Source organism: Lichenostomus cassidix, chromosome 14, assembly GCF_008360975.1.
Source record: "Lichenostomus cassidix isolate B80296 chromosome 14, HeHo_3.0, whole genome shotgun sequence".
NCBI lineage: Eukaryota > Metazoa > Chordata > Aves > Passeriformes > Meliphagidae > Lichenostomus > Lichenostomus cassidix.
Window position 1 is genome coordinate 1512575 of NC_139495.1, and position 17246 is coordinate 1529820.

At 59.9% G+C, this 17246-nt stretch overlaps 3 protein-coding genes across 6 annotated transcripts; 1 reads left to right on the forward strand and 2 right to left on the reverse strand.

Annotated features, from left to right (window-relative positions):
* Positions 1-363: 363 nt before the first annotated feature.
* RPUSD1 (RNA pseudouridine synthase domain containing 1) lies at positions 364-4578 on the reverse strand. 3 transcript variants are annotated; one of them, XM_085074370.1, is made up of 6 exons: positions 4525-4578; positions 3699-3890; positions 3483-3606; positions 2911-3013; positions 2727-2828; positions 364-2562 (listed from the first exon to the last, which is right to left on the reverse strand). In XM_085074370.1, the coding sequence occupies exons 2-6, from the start codon at positions 3878-3880 to the stop codon at positions 2156-2158; spliced, it is 918 nt and encodes a 305-aa protein (XP_084930496.1). In that variant the 5' UTR covers positions 3881-3890; positions 4525-4578; the 3' UTR covers positions 364-2155. The 3 variants fall into 3 exon arrangements, with proteins under 3 accessions (XP_084930496.1, XP_084930497.1, XP_084930495.1); XM_085074371.1 differs by lacking the exon at positions 4525-4578 and adding an exon at positions 4107-4435 and having other exon boundaries at positions 3699-3838; XM_085074369.1 differs by lacking the exon at positions 4525-4578 and adding an exon at positions 4107-4434.
* Positions 4579-4664: 86 nt separating this feature from the next.
* Positions 4665-15087, forward strand: CHTF18 (chromosome transmission fidelity factor 18). Of its 2 annotated transcripts, XM_085074367.1 has the most exons (22): positions 4665-4827; positions 4969-5121; positions 5258-5384; positions 5464-5638; positions 5716-5805; positions 5943-5995; positions 6184-6325; positions 6861-7073; positions 7187-7284; positions 7562-7685; positions 7805-7926; positions 8558-8651; positions 8728-8826; positions 9422-9552; positions 10146-10308; positions 10390-10614; positions 10696-10845; positions 11341-11471; positions 12443-12587; positions 13471-13581; positions 14443-14500; positions 14753-15087. In XM_085074367.1, exons 1-22 carry the CDS (start codon positions 4746-4748, stop codon positions 14887-14889), a joined length of 2823 nt encoding a protein of 940 aa, XP_084930493.1. In that variant the 5' UTR covers positions 4665-4745; the 3' UTR covers positions 14890-15087. The 2 variants fall into 2 exon arrangements, with proteins under 2 accessions (XP_084930493.1, XP_084930494.1); XM_085074368.1 differs by lacking the exon at positions 14753-15087 and having other exon boundaries at positions 14261-14443.
* Positions 15088-15124: 37 nt separating this feature from the next.
* On the reverse strand, positions 15125-17073 carry GNG13 (G protein subunit gamma 13). The gene is made up of 3 exons (XM_085074372.1): positions 16799-17073; positions 15930-16052; positions 15125-15504 (listed from the first exon to the last, which is right to left on the reverse strand). Exons 2-3 carry the CDS (start codon positions 16025-16027, stop codon positions 15399-15401), a joined length of 204 nt encoding a protein of 67 aa, XP_084930498.1. The 5' UTR covers positions 16028-16052; positions 16799-17073; the 3' UTR covers positions 15125-15398.
* Between the last annotated feature and the right edge of the window lie 173 nt (positions 17074-17246).

Consider the following 17246-nt stretch of genomic DNA (forward strand, 5'->3'; position numbering starts at 1 on the left):
CTGGCCATGGAGAACCACAGCGTTCCCAAATCAGAGCTTTTCTCCTGCCTCTGCTCCGGGTTTGGGACAATCCCAGTGGCCGGTGAGGTGACAGGCAGGGCCAGCACGGGGCAGTGCCATCTGCCCCAGCTCCTCTATCACCGCCGGCTGTCTCTGTTACCAAACCCGGGAGCGCTCCGCTCATCCCGGCGGTTTCGGCCGGGGGAGTTCCAGCAGGGCGAGGAGGAATTCTGCTGCTCACACAACAGGTTGGCCGGGTCGGAGCCCCGGGCCGCTCCCGCTCACTCAGCTGAGGAATGAGCCTGTCCGGCCTCATTCCTGGAAGCCCCCGGGGCTGCAGGATGGATGCAGAGAGCGGAGAGCGAAGGACAGAGACACGTTTAATAGGGCGAATACAACAACGGGGGAATTGCAGAGCGCACGGGACATCGGGACATCGCGGCCACACCACAACCCCAGGGCACGAGAGGAGTCACAGCCCCGCGGGGAGGAGGGAGCAGCATGGGGACACAGCCGGGAAAGGCAGCTGGAAAACCTCCTCCGCAGGGTAAGGAAAATTCCTATTTCTCGGCGGTGCTGGGGGAAAAGTGCAGCACACAAAGGCTGGGCTGTGGGGACTCCTTGATGCAGACGGGGGGTGAGCTCGAGGTGCCAGCCCCGTCCATGTCCCCTTGTCCCCACCCCACTGAGCACAGCCTCATCCCGGAAGGGACAACTCCCACCGCGGGACCTCCGGGAAGGCTGAGTCCCCGCTGAGACGTGCAAATGTCACCTGTCACTGTTGAGCACCTTCCGTGCACGTCACCCTTCAGCAAAGAGGGTGCTCATTCCCAGGTGGGGACTGTCCCCTCCCGGCCACTCCTGGCAGCTGGGCTGGGCAGGGAGAGGGCCTGGCAGGAAGGATATGGAGCTCCTGCTCCTCCAGCCCCCCTGGCACCTCTGGCACCAGCTCAGTGCCCACCAGGGCTGCCACCTCACACCATCCCCTCCCCGCAGTGGTGGCACCGAGCCAAAAAGGGACACAAGGGACAGGTGATCCGATTCCCCCGGGGATTTTGCTGACTTGCAGGGTGTGCTCATCCACAAGGAGAGGGCTGTGACTTTTTATTCCCCCTCAGGGTGGGAATATCAGCTGTGTGAACCCCATCAGGTGTGTTTTCAACGGGATGGGACTGGTGAGGTGACAGCTCTGGGTGTGTGCTGATGTGGTGCTTGGAACCCCTGGGATGGGGCTGTGTGCCTCCCCAGCTGTCCTGTTCTCCTCATTCCTAAACGTTCTCCAAGGACTGCAGAGGATGAGCAGGATGGGAAGGGGAAAGCAAAGCAGGATGAGCAGCAAAGCAAGGGCACTTCCAAGGAAATTTCTTGGCATTGGTCAAAGCTGTGCTCCTGCCTGCTCTTCCCATCAGTTCTCAGCCTTTCTTTCAGCTTCACCCTTTTCCTACTGCTCCAGAGCTTTCCCAAAGTGCCCTTCTGAAGGACCTGCCTCCCTGAAGGACCTTCTGGATACGTGCCAGGCAGGAGTATTGCCATGGGAGCAACACAGGACACTTATCCCTCCTCATCTGGGGCAGCAGACAGGGCTCATGTCCTCTAACCTGCCTCAGCAGGGGCTACACCAGGGTAAAAGCAGGAAAGGCAGTGCTAGTAGAAGGAATAATAAAATCCATTAAAAAAGCTTTGGCTGGCTGGCTGCTGGCTCTCCGACCACAGAAGTACTAAAAATACCTCATTCCTGAGACCACCCGTATTTTACAAACCCTAAAAGACTAAATTCTCTTCCTAGAAAATTGAAAAAAGTTTAAAATCCATTGGTATCAACTCCATCATCTCCACCAAGCCTTTAAAAACCCATCAGGTGGGCTGAGGGAGTGAGCCCCAGGACAGGGATGGAAAGCTTTGGGGTCACTCTAAGCTGGAATGTCACACTGACTCTGCTGCTGAGGCCCAGGATTGGGAAAGGGACATCCCATGGCCAGATGGATGATGGACATTACAAAATAACCCCATCTCAACCGCTCCTAAAATCTGCCTGATCCCAGCCCCAGGAGCGAGGGAAGCCATACGGGGAGTGCAGGTGTGGAGTCAGCACTGGGCTCTGTGGGGACCCACTGGGACAACGATGGAGCTGGGAATGCAGGGATGTGCTTTGTGCTCACTCCAGAGCCCACTCTGCCAACCACTGCTCACACTGAGCTCGCTGCTCCTCCGTCTCCTCCCTCCTGCCTTCATTCTCTCCTTCCTCCTCTCCAGCAGCACGCTCAGCTTCTCGGCTCCTCTCCTCCTCCTCCTCCTCCTTCTTTGTCCCCTTGTCCTTGAGCTCCTGGATGATGTCCTCCAGCCGCTGGCTCACGTGCTGGGGCACCCAGTTGCTGTCCATGGTGGTGACGAAGGGGTCGGGGGCACACACCTCGATCAGCTCCTTCCCGGTGGGAATGCGCAGGTAGTAGGCGTGGAGCATCATCCTGTAGGGATTGCTGTCCTGCTTGTGGCTGTAGGTGAAGTCCCCCACGATGGGGTGGCCGATGGCACTGCAGTGAACCCGCAGCTGGTGAGTCCTCCCTGGGGGGAGAGCAGGAATCAGGGACAGGGAATGCCTGAATCCCTCCTTCAGGGTGCAAGGTGACAACACAACTAGTGGCATTTGCCCCCTGAGCATGGCAGTTCTCATCTTCCCACATCCCTCTGCGAGCTCTGCTCCAGGTCAGAGCTGCCCCTGTGCCCACCTGTCAGTGGCTGCAGCAGCACTTTGGTGACAGGGTCTCCGCTGTAGGATCCGTGTTCCAGCACGATCAGCTCCGACTGGCACGGCTTGGGATTCTCACAGCCTGCAAGGAGGTTCAGGGGAGGTTAGTGATGTCCCAGCACAGCCCAGGGGCTGTGGGCAGAGCAGGCACTGGGGACTCTCACCCTCTGTCCCGTCGATGCACATCATGTGGGTCATGCCCTCCGTGGTGTTCTTCCCGATGGCGTAGCGGATCGTCATGCGGCTCTGGCTCACGTGGCCCCTCACCTAGGGCAGGAAGGTGGTTTCAAACTGGGCCCTCGCCCACTCCTCCATGCCAGGAATCATGGAATCACAGAAGGACGGGGGTAGGAAGGACCTTAAAGCCCATCCATTTCCCAAAGCCCAACTCCTTGCCATGGCAGGGACACTTTCCACTATCCCAGGGTGCTCCAAGTCCCAGCCAGCCTGGCTTTGGACACTTGCAGAGATCTAGGGGCAGCCACAGCTTCTCTGAGCACCCTGTGCCAGAATTCCTTCCTAATATCCAACCTAACCCCACCCTATAACAGTGGGAAGCCATTCCCTGTGTCCTGTCTCTCCATGCCCTTGTCCAAATCCCTCTCCAGCTCTCTTTGATCCCCTTTAGGCACTGGAAGGGGCTCTAAGGTCTCCCTGGCTCCTCTTCCCCAGCTGAACACCCTCAGCCTTCCCTCCCAGCAGCAGGCCAAGGCAGGCTGTGGCAGGATGAGCTCACCAGAGCCAGGTAGGCTTTGGTCACCAGGCGCTCCTTGAAGCACTTGTAGGCACTTCCCGCCGCCGCTTTGTTGAGTGCCACACACAGAGCCCCGCTGGTGGAGAAATCCAGCTGGTGGCAGAACCTGGGAACGACACGGGGGTAGAGGAGCATCCCGGGGACCTCAGGAGTGTCCCAAGCTGAGGGCAGAGCCAGGCTCGGTGCCCAGCTGCTCACCTGAAGCCGTAGTAGGTGTCGGGGTCAGCCAGCTCGGGGAAGCGGTGCTTGAGCTGGCTCTGCAGGGTCAGCGTCTCGTACCACATCTTGCTGTCGATGCGCAGGTCCCAGTGCTTGTTGACCACGATGAAGTCGGAGCTCTGGTACAGGATGGACAGGTTGTCGATGCTGCCCGGCTCCATGGCCTGCGCCCTGCGGGGAGGGAGAGAGCAGGGACCGGGCTGAGCGGGCGGGAGGAGCCGGCAGTGCAGGACGGGCACAGCAGCCGGGGGAGAGAGCAGGGACCGGGCTGGGAGCAGGGCCTGGAGCTGGGATACATATCCCAGCAGGGAACGGAGATGGACCGGAGCTGCTGTGCTAGCAGTGTCCCCCTGCCCGTGTCCCCCTGCCCGTGTTCCCCAGCCTCACCGGTGTCACAGCATGCGGATGCAGCTCCTGAGCGGCACAGTGCTACAGCAGCGCTACAGCCGCCGCCATCCCCATGTCACACCGCTGCCCGCTGTCCCGGGACACGCGTGGGTGGTCCATCCCATCCCCGTCCCGCCGTCACGCGTGGAGGCCCCGCAGCGAGGCGGTGCCGGCTCTGCCCATCCCGGCGGCGGCCATCGGCCTCGCCCCGCTCCCCGCTGCAGCCCCGCCGGGGGACACGGGACAGAGGGGCGGGGACAGGGGACGCGGGGCGGGGACACGCACGGCGGGGGTGACACGGGGCACGGCGGAGGGGACAGGGCTGAGGTGACAGGGCTGAGGTGACAGGGCTGAGGGGGCACGCGCACGGCTGAGGGGGCACGCGCAGGGTCCCCGCTCCCCCCGGCCCCGCCCGCACCTGCAGCGCCTCCCGGCCGCGCTCACATCGCGTCCAATCAGCGCCGCCCCCGCCGCGTCCGGCCACGCGCCGCGCCCAATCAGCGCCGGTCCCGCCTCCGCCGCGCGCGCCGTGGCCAATGAGCGGCGGGCGGGAGGTGCGCGCGGGCGGAAGCGCGGCGGTGGCGGGCCGGTGGCGGTGTCTGTGGCTGGCCGGTGGCGGTGGCAGGGCTGGCGCGGCCCATGGAGGACGCTGAGTATGGCGCCGAGGATGAGTTCTACGAGCGCTTCGCCGATGAGCTGGAGGTGCTGGCCGAGCTGGGAGGTGGGCGCTGCTGCGGCACCGGCACCGGAGGCGGCGGGAGGAGGGAGTGGGCCAGCGGGACTGTGCTTTGCGCGGCCGCGTGTTCCCGCCCCGCCGCGGCTCCCCTCGGGTGACCGGCACCGTGCTCTGCCGCTGTTGCAGATGATCCATCCCCACCCGCCGGCCCCAAAATCTCCCAGTTCCGGGGCAGGAGGCAGCCGCCGGCGGAGCCCGAACCCCCCGGGGACACCACCGGCAAGAAGAGGGACCGGGACTGTGTCCCCGCCGTGTCCCCGCCGGCAGCCGAGCCCCGCAGTAGGTTTGACCCTGTTCCCCGGGTGCTGCTGACCAAATCCCGTGCCCCGAGCGGTGCAGGGAGCTGGAGCATCCCCTGGGTACCACTGCCCATCAGTGACGCTTCTCCTCTCCTCCCTGTCCGGGTCTCTCCCAGCCCCGAAGCCCAAGCGGCAGCGCCTGGAAGCTGTTAAGAAGCTCGATTTTGGTGCAGACGATGAGTTGGCTCCTGATGGCTCCTGGGATGGTGGCCCAGAGGCACCTTTTGCTCCCCACAATACCAGGTTGGCCACTTTGATCCCCGTTTTTAACAGGAGCAAGGGAAAGGAACCTTTCCCTACTGAAAAAAATGGGTGTTTTCAGCTCGAACCACCTGGAGATGAGTGGAATGAGCCCCCTGCAGACCACACCACCCTCGGAAAAGAAGAGGGTCCTCAGGAGACCCCCCATCCTGGAGGATTACATCAACGTGACATCCACCGAGGGCACCAGGGTCTTCCTGGTGCTGAGGGATGATCCCTGCAGGACAGGGGTGGAGGTGAGGAGGGATCTGAAGGTTGGCTTTGCTGCTCAGTGAGCCTCCAGGAGGTTCAGGATTGTGCTGTGTCCTTGCAGCTCCCACTTGCCCTGGGCTGGAATGCTCGCAGGCCTCTCCACTTGCTGGGGGTGCCTTTCTCCTACCTGAAGGAGCAGGTGGATGAGGAGGTACCACATCTCCCCCCGACCTTCCCCTGTGTCCCTGCCGCCCCTGACAGCCACAGGGGTGGCTCCCCAATTCCTGCTCCCCCAGCCATGGATTAGGGGGTATTTCTGACCCTCCTGTCACTGTGTTTGTGCTCCAGCGTCGCCGGCAGGTTCTGGAAGCCTCCCAGCAGCTGACAGAGATCATAGACAGGTGAGAGGTTGGGATCAAATCCCTCTCCAACCCCCACCACGCTGCGGGGTTTGCCTCCCAAGATGCTCCTTCGGGATCAGATTTTGGGGACCTGCAGCAGAGGAGCCTTTTTGCCCTCATCTGGGTGGCATTCCCAGCCCTGCCCTGACTCCCTGGGTGGTTTGGGGTCAGTGAATTCCTTCCTGCAGTTGCCTGGGGAGCGAGCCCAGCGCTGAGAGCCCAGATCCCAGCGTGGACACTGATCCTGCAGCCGAGGAGGAACCTGCACCCCATTGCCTCTGGGTGGACAAGTTCACCCCCCGGCGCTACATGGAGCTGCTCAGTGATGATGTGAGGTGCTGGGATAAGGGGGGCTTGGGATGGGTGGGGTTAGCACCTTCCTTCATGCTGTGGGATCAGGAATTACTTCTGGAAGCTCTGGCTGTGTCCTGAGCAGTGCCAAGTCCCTGAGAACTTGGGATGGCAAATTTTCATTGGAGGCTGTGGATGTTCTGGGGAAAGAAACTATGAAACATGACCAAAATGAGACAAAAAAGAAATTGGGAGGGCTTTAGCCAGGAATTGTTGGCTATTTTGAACTTTTTTTGAACATTAGAAGTTTTGTGGGGAATTGGACATGATGGAAGAGGCTGAGAAGTGCTGAGCTGAGCCAAGGCAGAGCAAGGACAGCAGGGATAGACTGATGTGATTTATCCTGGCTTTCCCTGGTGACTGGGCTGAGAAGGGAAGCATTCCCCTGCTGTCCCAGGGAGATGCCAGGTGGAGCCCTGAGCAGCCTCCTCCGTGAAGGAGAGCCTTCCTCTGTCCTCAGCAGGATTTTTCCAAGGTTCCATGGGTTTTCCTGGCTTTCCTCCCCACCCTGCAGTACACCAACCGCTGCCTGCTGAAGTGGCTCAAGCTGTGGGACACGGTGGTGTTCGGGAAGGACAAGGCTGACAAGAAGCCCAAGCCCAGCTCTGCAGCTCAGCCCCCCTTCAGCCATCCCAAAGAACATCCCAACAAGTGGAAAACCAAGGTCCAGCTCACTGAGGAGATCCTGGAGGCCGAGCTGGACCAGCACAAGAGACCCAAATACAAGGTGAGCAGGATGGGGTGTCACTGTGGGTCCTTCTCCTGCCACCAGCCAACGAGCAGGGCTGTCCCCTCCATGGAGGATGGCCCTGCAGGGCTGACCTCCCTTCTGGGCCACAGGTGGCCCTGCTCTGTGGTCCCCCTGGCCTGGGCAAGACCACGCTGGCCCACGTCATCGCCAGGCACGCGGGGTACAACGCTGTGGAGATGAATGCCAGGTGAGCTCAGCAGTGCCAGGTGAGCCCCTGCCCTGCCCACAGATGGGAGCCAGTGGTGCTGTGGCAGAGGTGATGTTGGTGGCCTGGGGGTGATGCTGGAGGTGATGATGCTTTGGAGGTGTTGGTGGAGGTGATGGTGCTTTGGAGGTGATGCCATTCTGGAGGTGATGGTGCTTTGGAGGTGATGCCATTCTGGAGCTGATGGTGGCCCGGGGGTGATGCTGGCAGTGTCCCCATGCCCCCTGCCGCTCTCAGCTGTCCCCATGTCCCCTGGCAGTGACGACCGCAGCCCCGAGGTGTTCAGGACGCGCATCGAGGCTGCCACCCAGATGAGGTCAGTGCTTGGCTCCCACGAGAGACCCAACTGCCTCATCATCGACGAGATCGACGGCGCGCCCGCGGTGAGCCCGCGACACCTGCAGTGACCCCTTGTCACCAGCTCCCCCAATGCCACCCTGTTAGCAGCTCCTGCTCTGTGCTGGGAGCAGGAACTCATCTCTCCCACCCTTGTTGTGCCCAGGCCTCCATCAGTGTGCTGCTGAGCATCATCCAGCGCAAGGAGGAGGGGGAGGCAGGCGTGGGGCGGCGGCGGCGCGAGGGAGGACTGCTGCTCCGGCCCATCATCTGCATCTGCAACGACCAGTGAGTGTCACCTGCTGCCACCCGCCCGGGGGGACACCACACTGTGCCCCGAGAGAGGAGTGGCTGCTGTTGGTGTCTCTGTTGGAGTGGAGCTCCTCAAACCTGGGGATCAGTCTGGGGCTCCTTGTGACAAGGAGGACACTGAGGGGCTGGAGAGTGTCCCCAGGGAAAGGTCTGGAGCACCAGGAGAGGCTGAGGGAGCTGGGAAAGGGCTCAGCCTGGAGCAAAGGAGGCTCAGGGGGACCTTGTGGCTCTGCACAGCTCCTGACAGGAGGGGACAGCCAGGGGGTCAGGACAGAACAGGGACAGGAGGAGAGGGAACAACCTCATGCTGGGCCAGGAGAAGTTTAGATTTATGAATATTATGGAAAATTCCCTCATGGAAATGGCAGTCAAGTATAGATTGAGCCGGACTGCCCAGGGCAGTGCTGGAGTGCTCATCCCTGGGGGGATTTAAAAACCATGGCAATGTGGCACTTGGGGACATCATTTACTGGTGACTTGGCAGTACTGGGGGAACACTTGGACTCGATGCTCTGGGAACTCTTTTCCAACCCCAATAATTGCACGAATGAGACTGGAACTCCCTGCCCAGCTCTCTGAGCAGGGAATTCCCTGTTTCCCTGCCCAGGTACGTTCCTGCCCTGCGCCCGCTGCGCCAGCACTCCTTCCTGCTCAGCTTCCCTCGCACCGCTCCCTCCCGGCTGGCCCAGCGCCTGGGCGAGGTGGGAGGTCACCCAGGGTCCCCTGTCCCCCCGGCAGGGTGTCCCCTCCCCGCTGAGCCCTGTGCTGCTCCCGCAGATCGCTCTCCAGCAGGGGATGAGGGCAGACATGGGCGCTCTGCTGGCGCTCTGCGAGAAAACCGACATGGACATCCGCTCCTGCATCAACACCCTGCAGGTGACCTGGGGACAGGGGTGGCTCTGGGGACAGGGGGAGGCTCTGGGGACACAGGGAGGGTCTGGGGACAGGGAGTGGCTCTGGGGACAGGGGGAGGCTCTGGGGACACAGGGAGGGTCTGGGGATATAGGGATGGCTCTGGGGATATGGGGGTGGCCCTGGGCACACAGGGATGGCCCTGGGGACAGGGGTGGGCCTGGGGACACGGGGGGGGCTCTGGGGACACAGGGATGGCTCTGGGGACACGGGGAGGGCTCTGAGGACACAGGGAGGGCTCTGGGGACACGGGGGTGGCTCTGGGGACACATGGGTGGCTCTGGGGACACATGGGTGGCTCTGGGGATATGGGGATGCCCCTGGGGATACAGGAATGGCTCTGGGAACATGGGGATGGCCCTAGGGACATGCTCCTGCTGCAGCTCTGGGCTGGCATGGGGACAGAGGGGACAAAACTCCCTTCCAGGCAGATCCCTGAAATTCCTCCTGGTCCCCTGTGGTGTTTTTAACCCTACACATGGAGGAAGAGGGGATGGCTGTGTCCAGCTCTTCCCAAGGGTTTTGGGATCCCCATCCCCTCCATCCCTCACTGCTGCAGTTCCTGCACGGCCGAGGGCAGAAGGAGCTCAGTGTGCAGATGGTGCAGAGCATGAGGATCGGCCTGAAGGACCAGAACAAGGGGCTCTTCTCCATCTGGCAGGAGATCTTCCAGCTGCCCAAGGTCCAGAGGTGAAAGGAGGGGTTTGTTAGATCTGCTGGGTGCTTGGGGGGTTCGATTCCCCTTTCCCAGAGAAGCTGTGGCTGTCCTTGGATCCCTGGAAGTGTTCAGGGCTGGGTTGGGGAGGGCTTGGAGTGATGTTCTGTGAGTCCTGCAAGGTCCTGGTGAGCAGCTGCTTGGGATTTGTAGCAATCATGGAATCCTGGAATGGTTTGGGTTGGAAGGACCTTAAAGCTCATCCAGTGTCACCCCTGCCATGGCAGGGACACCTTCCACTGTCCCAGGGTGTTCCAAGCCCTGTCCAGCCCAGCCCTGAACACTTCCAGAGATCCAGGGACAGCCACAGCTTCTCTGGGAATCTGTGCCAGGGCCTCCCCACCCTCCCAGGGAGGAATTCCTTCCCAAAACCCACTCTAAACCTTTCCTCTCTCAGTTTAAAGCCACTCCAGATGCTTTTTTACCACTCCACTTTTTAGCACTCCACTTAGCACCCAATGCTTTGGCATTGGCATTGCCTCCAGTCCACTTTCCAGGGATCCAAATATTCCTTGCTGGCCCTTTCAGCCCTGAGAAACCCTCAGCTCTTCCCTCTGGGTTCCCCCAGGCACAGGATAGGAACGGACCCCTCTTTGCCAGCCCAGCTCCTGGTGGGGGACGAGGACCTGCCACACCTCAGGGGCTCCTCTGCCTTCAATTCCTCCTCCCACCGCTTCCACCACATCCTGCACCTCTCCATGGCCTCGGGAGAGCAGGAGAAGCTGGCCCAGGTGAGAGCAGCCAGGTGGGAAGCTCAGAACCCCTGGGCTGAGCTCCGAGTGACCAACCTGAGTGACCATCCCATCCCGCAGGGCCTGTTTGAGAATTTCCTCAAGGTGAAGGTGAGGGATTCCAGCCTGGGCTCCGTTTGCCTGGCCCTGGAGTGGCTGTGCCTCTCAGACCTGCTGGGCAGGGCTGTGCTGCAGGGGCAGAGCTTCCAGCTGCTGCGCTACCTGCCCTTCCTGCCCGTGGCTTTCCACCTGCTCTTCGCCGCCAGCTCCATCCCGCGCCTGGCTTACCCCAGCAGCCAGCCCGAGGTGACTCCGGGGGGACAGGGGGACAGCAGGGGCTCAGCTCGGCCCTGCAGCCACTGAGCTGTCCCTCCTCGCTGTCCCCAGGCCCAGGCCAGGCTGACCCAGGTGCAGAACCTGGTGCTGTCCATGCTGTCGGGGATCTCTGCCGGCGCCCGGAGCCGTGTGGGGCAGCAGGCGCTGGTGCTGGAGGTGCTGTGCCTGCTGCTGGACATCATCTCCCCCAAGCTGCGCCCTGTGAGTGCCCCTCAGCCTGCTGCAGCCCTGCCTGGGGCTGCAAACACCCCCTGAGCAACTGGCCTGGGTTTCTGTCCCAAATTCGGGGCTGCGGGGAAGCTGGGGGCAGGTGGGGACAGCTGGGGACAGGGTGCTGAGGTGCCCAGGTGTGTGGAGCTGTCCTGGGCTGGGCTTGGCTGAGCAGGGCTTTGGGGAGCTGCCAGAGGCCATGAGAGGGTCTGTCCCTGCTCTGGGAAGGACCTGTGTCCCCAGGAGGGAACTGAACTTGATCTGGGTCATTCTCACCTGGAGACACCATGCTCCTGGCTGGTTTGGGTTCAGTGAGTTCTGGGCTGCTTTGGGGTCTGTAGGTTCTAAGTTCTGGGCTGGTTTGGGGTTTGTAGGTTCTGGGTGGGTTTGAGATATGTAAGTTCTGGGCTGTTTGGGGTCTGTAGGTGCTGGGCTGTTTGGGTTATGTGAGTTCTGAGCTGGTGATGCTCTGCTCTGCCCTGCCAGGTGAACACCCAGCTCTACAGCCAGAGGGAGAAGCAGCAGCTGGCTGAGCTCATCAGCACCATGCTCACCTACAACCTCACCTACCTGCAGGAGCGCCTGCCCGAGGGCCAGTATGCCTTCAAGCTGGACCCGTGAGTCCTGGGCTGGGGAGAAGGGGTGGGAGCCAAAATCCTTCAGAATGGAATTCCCAGGGAAGCTGTGGTGGCCCTGGATCCCTGGAATGTCTGAGGTTGGGTTGGACAGAGCTTGGAGCAGCCTGGGGTAGCAGAAGGTGTTGGGGATGGAGCTGGATGGTTTGGAGGTTCCTTCCAGCCCAAACCATTCCAGGGTTCTGTGGTGGTTCTGGGGAGGCAGTTGGGACTCCTGGCTCTGCTCCATCCCCAGGGTGCTCCTGCTGCTCCCTCAGGCTGAGCTGTAATGGGATCAGAGGGAAGGGAGGAGTTCCTCTGGCTCTCCCCAGACAGGGACAGGACAGAGCTGACCCACCTGGGCACCACCCAGTGTCACCTGGCTGCTGTGTCACAACATCTCTGGTGTCACCAGCAAAACCTGGGGCTTTTTCTTTAAAACTCTGAAAGCATTGGTTTGACAGCTGATTTTTAAATGACTGACACGGGGCTTTGCTCCCTTTATTTTAGGGGAATAACACTGAATAAATAGTGAATAAATATGAAATATTCAGAGCTGGCAGAGGTGCCAGCTGGTGCTGGGCATGCTGACACAGACCTAACTCCTGATGCCCCAATGTCATTAAGAATCTAGCTGCCCTGATGATCCCAAATTCCTGCTCAGGGCTGCATTCCTGTTAAATCTGTCTCCAGGGTGGCTGGGAAGGTTGCAGTGCTGCTGTGGGATTTTCAGGCCAACCAGTTCAGCACAGCCCTGCTGCAATCTCCTCTTTTCTCTTCAAAGCCACGATTAAACCCCTCTAATCCCTCCTGCATTCCCATTCCCGGGCTGGACATGCCGTGGGGAAACTGAGGCAGCGTGGCTGGGAGGTGCTGGGAGGAGCTGGGAGGTGCTGGGAGGTGCTGGGAGGTGCTGGGGCTCCCGGGGTGTGTCGTTCAGTGTTATTTTCAGCGTGGATTCCCCTTTCCTGCAGGAATGTGGAGGTTGTGTGTCGCTTCCCGCAGCTGCCAACCCGCCGGCAGCTCAGCTACCAGGCCAAGCAGCTCATCGCCAGGGAGATCGAGCTGGAGAAGATGAGGAGGACTGAGGCTCTGCTGCAGACACCCAGCCAGGGCCAGGTGGGCATCCCAGAGGGCTGGGCATGGAGAGAAGGTGGAGGGAATCCTTGGGGATGGGATTTTCCACAGCAGCTGGTGGGTTTGGCTCTGTGAGTGGAAATGGAGTGGAAATCCAGGATTAACCCCACTGGCTGCAGCTGTTTGCCTGCACAGCTGGGCTGCAGGGCTCAGCTTTTTGCAGGATTTCTGGAGGGAAATGCTCGCTGGGAGTTAGAGCTTTGAGCTCTTCCACTCTCCAGTGGGGAATTTTAGGTGGGAATTTTTGGCTGGGGTTTGTGTTTACCTGTGTGAGAAGTGATCTTCCCTTCCCTTCCCTTCCCTTCCCTTCCCTTCCCTTCCCTTCCCTTCCCTTCCCTTCCCTTCCCTTCCCTTCCCTTCCCTTCCCTTCCCTTCCCTTCCCTTCCCTTCCCTTCCCTTCCCTTCCCTTCCCTTCCCTTCCCTTCCCTCTGCACTTCCAGCTGTCCCAAAGCCCCCAGGGGGAGCAGGCTGGCTCTGCCCACTGCCCAAACCCCCCTGGAGGCAGGAGAAGATGGGAATGGGTGGAAAAGGTGGAGAAACATCCCGAGTGTAGCAGGTGCCTGCCCTGCCCTGGTGCCAGCAGGATAATTAATCCCTGGGAGCTCTCTCGTGCAGGAGAAGTGTTCCTAGGGGATGTGAGGGACAAAGAGATGCTGCAAAAACATCTCTGAAGGGCTCCTTGTTTCCATGTTGCTGAATGGGATGTGCCAGGGACAGAAAATGATGGAAAAATCCTTGGGATTTTGCAATCAAAGCTGGCAGCAAGTGGAGAGGGTGGGTGACAAGGGGGTGACAGCTGCTCAGTGCCCAAGCCTGGAGCTCAGGCACCCCAAGGGGAGTTTGTTGAGGTTTTTCCTCCCTGCAGGATCCTGGGAATGGCCTCAGGGAGGAGCGAGGGGAGCTGGAGGCAGCAGAGACCCCCAACCACCAGCAACGCCTGGAGCACATCGTGAGGAGAGCAACAGTGCAGGACAAGGTCAGGGGCTCAGGGCCTCAATTCCTGCCCAATTCCTGCCCAATCCCTGCCCAATCCCTGCCCAATTCCTGCTCAATTCCTGCCCAATCCCTGCCCCAATTCCTGCCTCAATTCTAGCCCAATTCCCGCCCAATTCCTGCTCAAATCCCTGCCCCAATTCTTGCCCAATTCCTGCTCAATTCCTGCCCCAATTCCAGCCCCAATTCCTGCTCAATTCCTGCCCAATTCCTACTCAATTCTTGTCCAATTCCTGCCCCAGTTCCAGCCCCAATCCCTGCCCAATTCCTGCCCCAATTCTTGCCCAATTCCTGCCCCAATTCCTGCCCAATTCCAATTCCTGTCCCAATTCCCACCAGCCCTTTCCTGGGCTGCCAGACACTCCCTGGCTCCATTGGAATTTGTTTTTTCAGTCGAGTTTCCTTTACCAGCCCAGTTCAGCTCCGTGTGTCCCATAAGGATCACTGGGATTGGGGTGGGTTGGGTCTGGGTGACATTATGGATGTGTTCCTGGAAGGAGATGTGGGGATTTGGGCTAAAATAGCCGAATTTGGGCTCTGGAATGATCCCACCCTGGGCTCCAAGAGGAGCAGGCATGGTTCCCTGGCACTGCCCCTCTGCAGGGCTCAGCTTCCAGCTCTTTCCCATGTATAAAACCCCAAAATTTTGTTTCTCCCCCCAGGATTTGAATGGATTTGCATTCCCAGGTCCTTCCTGCAGGATTTGCATTTGGCTCCTGCTCTCAGGAGTGCCTTGAGCCTCACCCAGGGACAATCCTGCCTCGGCTTTGTCCCTCTCCAGTGGGAGCTGGGAGTGCAGCTGCTCCAGAGCCAACTCCATTCCTGCTTTTTTTCCTTCCCCCAGCCCGAGATGGATTTTTTTGGGAGGCCACTGCAGCGGAAAGAGGCAGCCACAGCCCCAGGTGGGTGACACAGGGATGGGGTGGCCTCAGAACAAAGTGCCAGGGAACTCCTGTGGGCAGATCCATGGATTCTGGTCCCATCCCAGAGGGAATTTTGGGTGCTGGAGGCTTTGCAGGATCCAAGCCATGGGAGCATCAGCTCTGCCCTTCCCACCCCTCTCCCTTCTCCCCAAATTCTCCCTCTCCCTCCATGGCCCAGCTCACAATTTGAAGGTTTCCTGCACGTTTTTAGAGTGGATTTTCCTCCTGCAGCCCCTCAGGTCTCCAAGGAAGAATCCCTGGAGAGGCAGATTGGAAAGGCTGTGGGGAAGAGTGACGTCTGGTTCCGCTTCAACGAGGGATTTTCCAACGCTGTCAGGAGGAATCTTTACATCAGGGATCTTCTCTAGCAGGAATTCCAGAGCTGGAACTGAAGGGTTTTGGCTTTCTGGCCCCTTGGATGATCTGTGATCTTTTTTATTACTCACTTATTTTGTTTAAAAAAAAAGAAATAAAATACACCTAAAAAAATGATTAAGGAAGTATTGCTCTGTTTATTTCAGTAATAAAGCTTGGGTTGCCGTTCTGCCTGTTTTGCTGCAAAATTATTTCCTACAGTGTACAAAAGTATCTAAAATCACCGGATTGTTTTTTTTTTTAATAAAAAGCTTCTTTACAACCTGCAAAATCTGCCTGTTTGGGTGGCAGAAGAGTGAGATGGAAGTGCAGCAAAGCCCTGGAGAAGCCTTTGCTGCTCCAGCCCCAGCCCAGGGGCTTTCCCCGTGTCCCCCCCATTTCTAAAACCCCTTCTACCACTACAAAAGCAGAAACGAGCTGAGGGCAGGGATTTTGTTCCAGGTTCTCATGTTGGAATTGGAGCTAACTAATAAAAAAAAATCCATCTTTTGGATTGCAGCCCTCAGAGGATGATGCATTTGCCTTTCTCCACCCAAGGGTTGTTCTTCATCAGCTCCGGGTTCAGGAAGGGATCTTCGGGAATTCCATCCTCGATCCACTTCACGAACCTGCAGAGAGGGGAGGGAGGGTGGGCACAGCCCAGGGGGGTCCAGGGCAGCAAAACGGGGGATTTGGGGTCTCTGTCTGGGGTAAATCCCTGCCTGGGGTGTCCCTGGCTCGGGGAAAGAGCCATCCATGATTTTTTAAAGTGTTCTAAGCTCTGAAAATGGGGAGATCTGCACCCTGGGGGCTCCCAGGGCACAGGAGAAAAGGGTTGGCACAGGGGGATTTGGGGATTTGGAGATCCATAAAGGGGATAATTCCATTTGGGAGCCCCTCGAGGCTGGAGGGGGATGTTGGTGGTGGATTTGGAGATCCAAAAAAGGGAGAATTCCATTTGGGAGCCCCCAGAGGCTGGAGGGGGATGTTGGTGGTGGATCCTGCATTTGGGGGCCCAGGGAAGGGAGGGCTGGGGACAGGAGATCACACTCACTCAGGTATTGTCTTGGAGGACATCTCCCTCTTGTAGGCCAGCTGGTACTTGAGGCTTTCCACCTCTTTTTTCCATTGTGGGAGATCCCACTCGTCCATGGCGCTCTCCGAGGGCTCCGTTGGGCTGGGAACAGGGATTTCAGTGCCTTGTCCTGTCCTGATCCCTCAGCTCTGCACCCCAAAGGATCCCCCAGGGTGGGGACGGCGTGTCCCAAATTCTGGGAGAGGTTTCCAACCCCACAGCAGAGCAGCCAAAGGCTCCAGGAGCTTTTGGGGTCGTTAGGGAGAGGGAAAGGCTGCAGTGAGGTGCCCTGGTGCTCCTCTCTCCTGCAGACCACATGCAAAACCCAGGGACTCAGCCAGATTTGACTGAAATTTGGGTGGTGGCACCACTCGGGGTGGGGAGCAGCAAACAGCAGCCAGAGGCTCTTGGGGAAGGAGCTGTTTGTCCTTTTTCCTGCCTGGCCACGGCTCTGAAGGGACCAGGAGGGATTTGGGGCACCAAACAGCCCTGGGAACATCTCCTGGGGGTGCCCAGTGGGGATTTGGGGAGCAAAGCAAACCCCCTGCACCCCCACCCCGTTATCCCTGGGGGAGGAGGGCTGTGATGGGGAAACTGAGGCACGGCAGCCGAGGGGTCTCAAGCAAGCACCACCCCAAAACCAGTGCCACAGGGGTGGTGATGAACCCCAGCTCCAGCAGAAGGTCCTGGAAGGGCTGCAAAGGTGAAATGCACAGCTCCACCCCAGCCCAGGCTCCTCTCATCCCGCGGAGCTCCAGCCGGGAGCAGCACCCACCCTCCCCGCCCCGGGAGCAGCACCCACGCAACCCACCCACCGCGGGCAGCCCGCAGCTCCCTCCAGCACGCACCCGGTTGGGGGATGCCGACAGCAGAGAGAAAGGACGGGCCGTGGCTGCGGCCGCTGCCTCGGGGAGCCTGGCTGGCCTTGCCTGTTCCTGCAGCGAGAGCTCGGCTGGCTCCTGGCGATCCCAAAGGCTCGGGATAATCTATTAATGCACGGCTGGGGCGGCCGCGGCCAGCGGGAGAGGATAATGGGAGCGTCCTCCCCCCGCCCATCCCGCGGGATCGGGATGGAGGCACCGACTGGGAGCCGGCAGGGCGCGGGGATTGGGCTGGGCACAGCTTCCTGCCGTCCTCGGGGAGCAGGGGGTGTGTGGGGCACAGCGGGACCCCAAAGAGACCCCAAAGAGACCCCAAAGAGAGCCCACAGAGAGCCCACATCCCTGCCTGAATCCCTAGCAGCATCCCTGCCTGCATCCGTGCCCTGCCGCGGCTTTCCCCCTCTGCTGCCCCTGC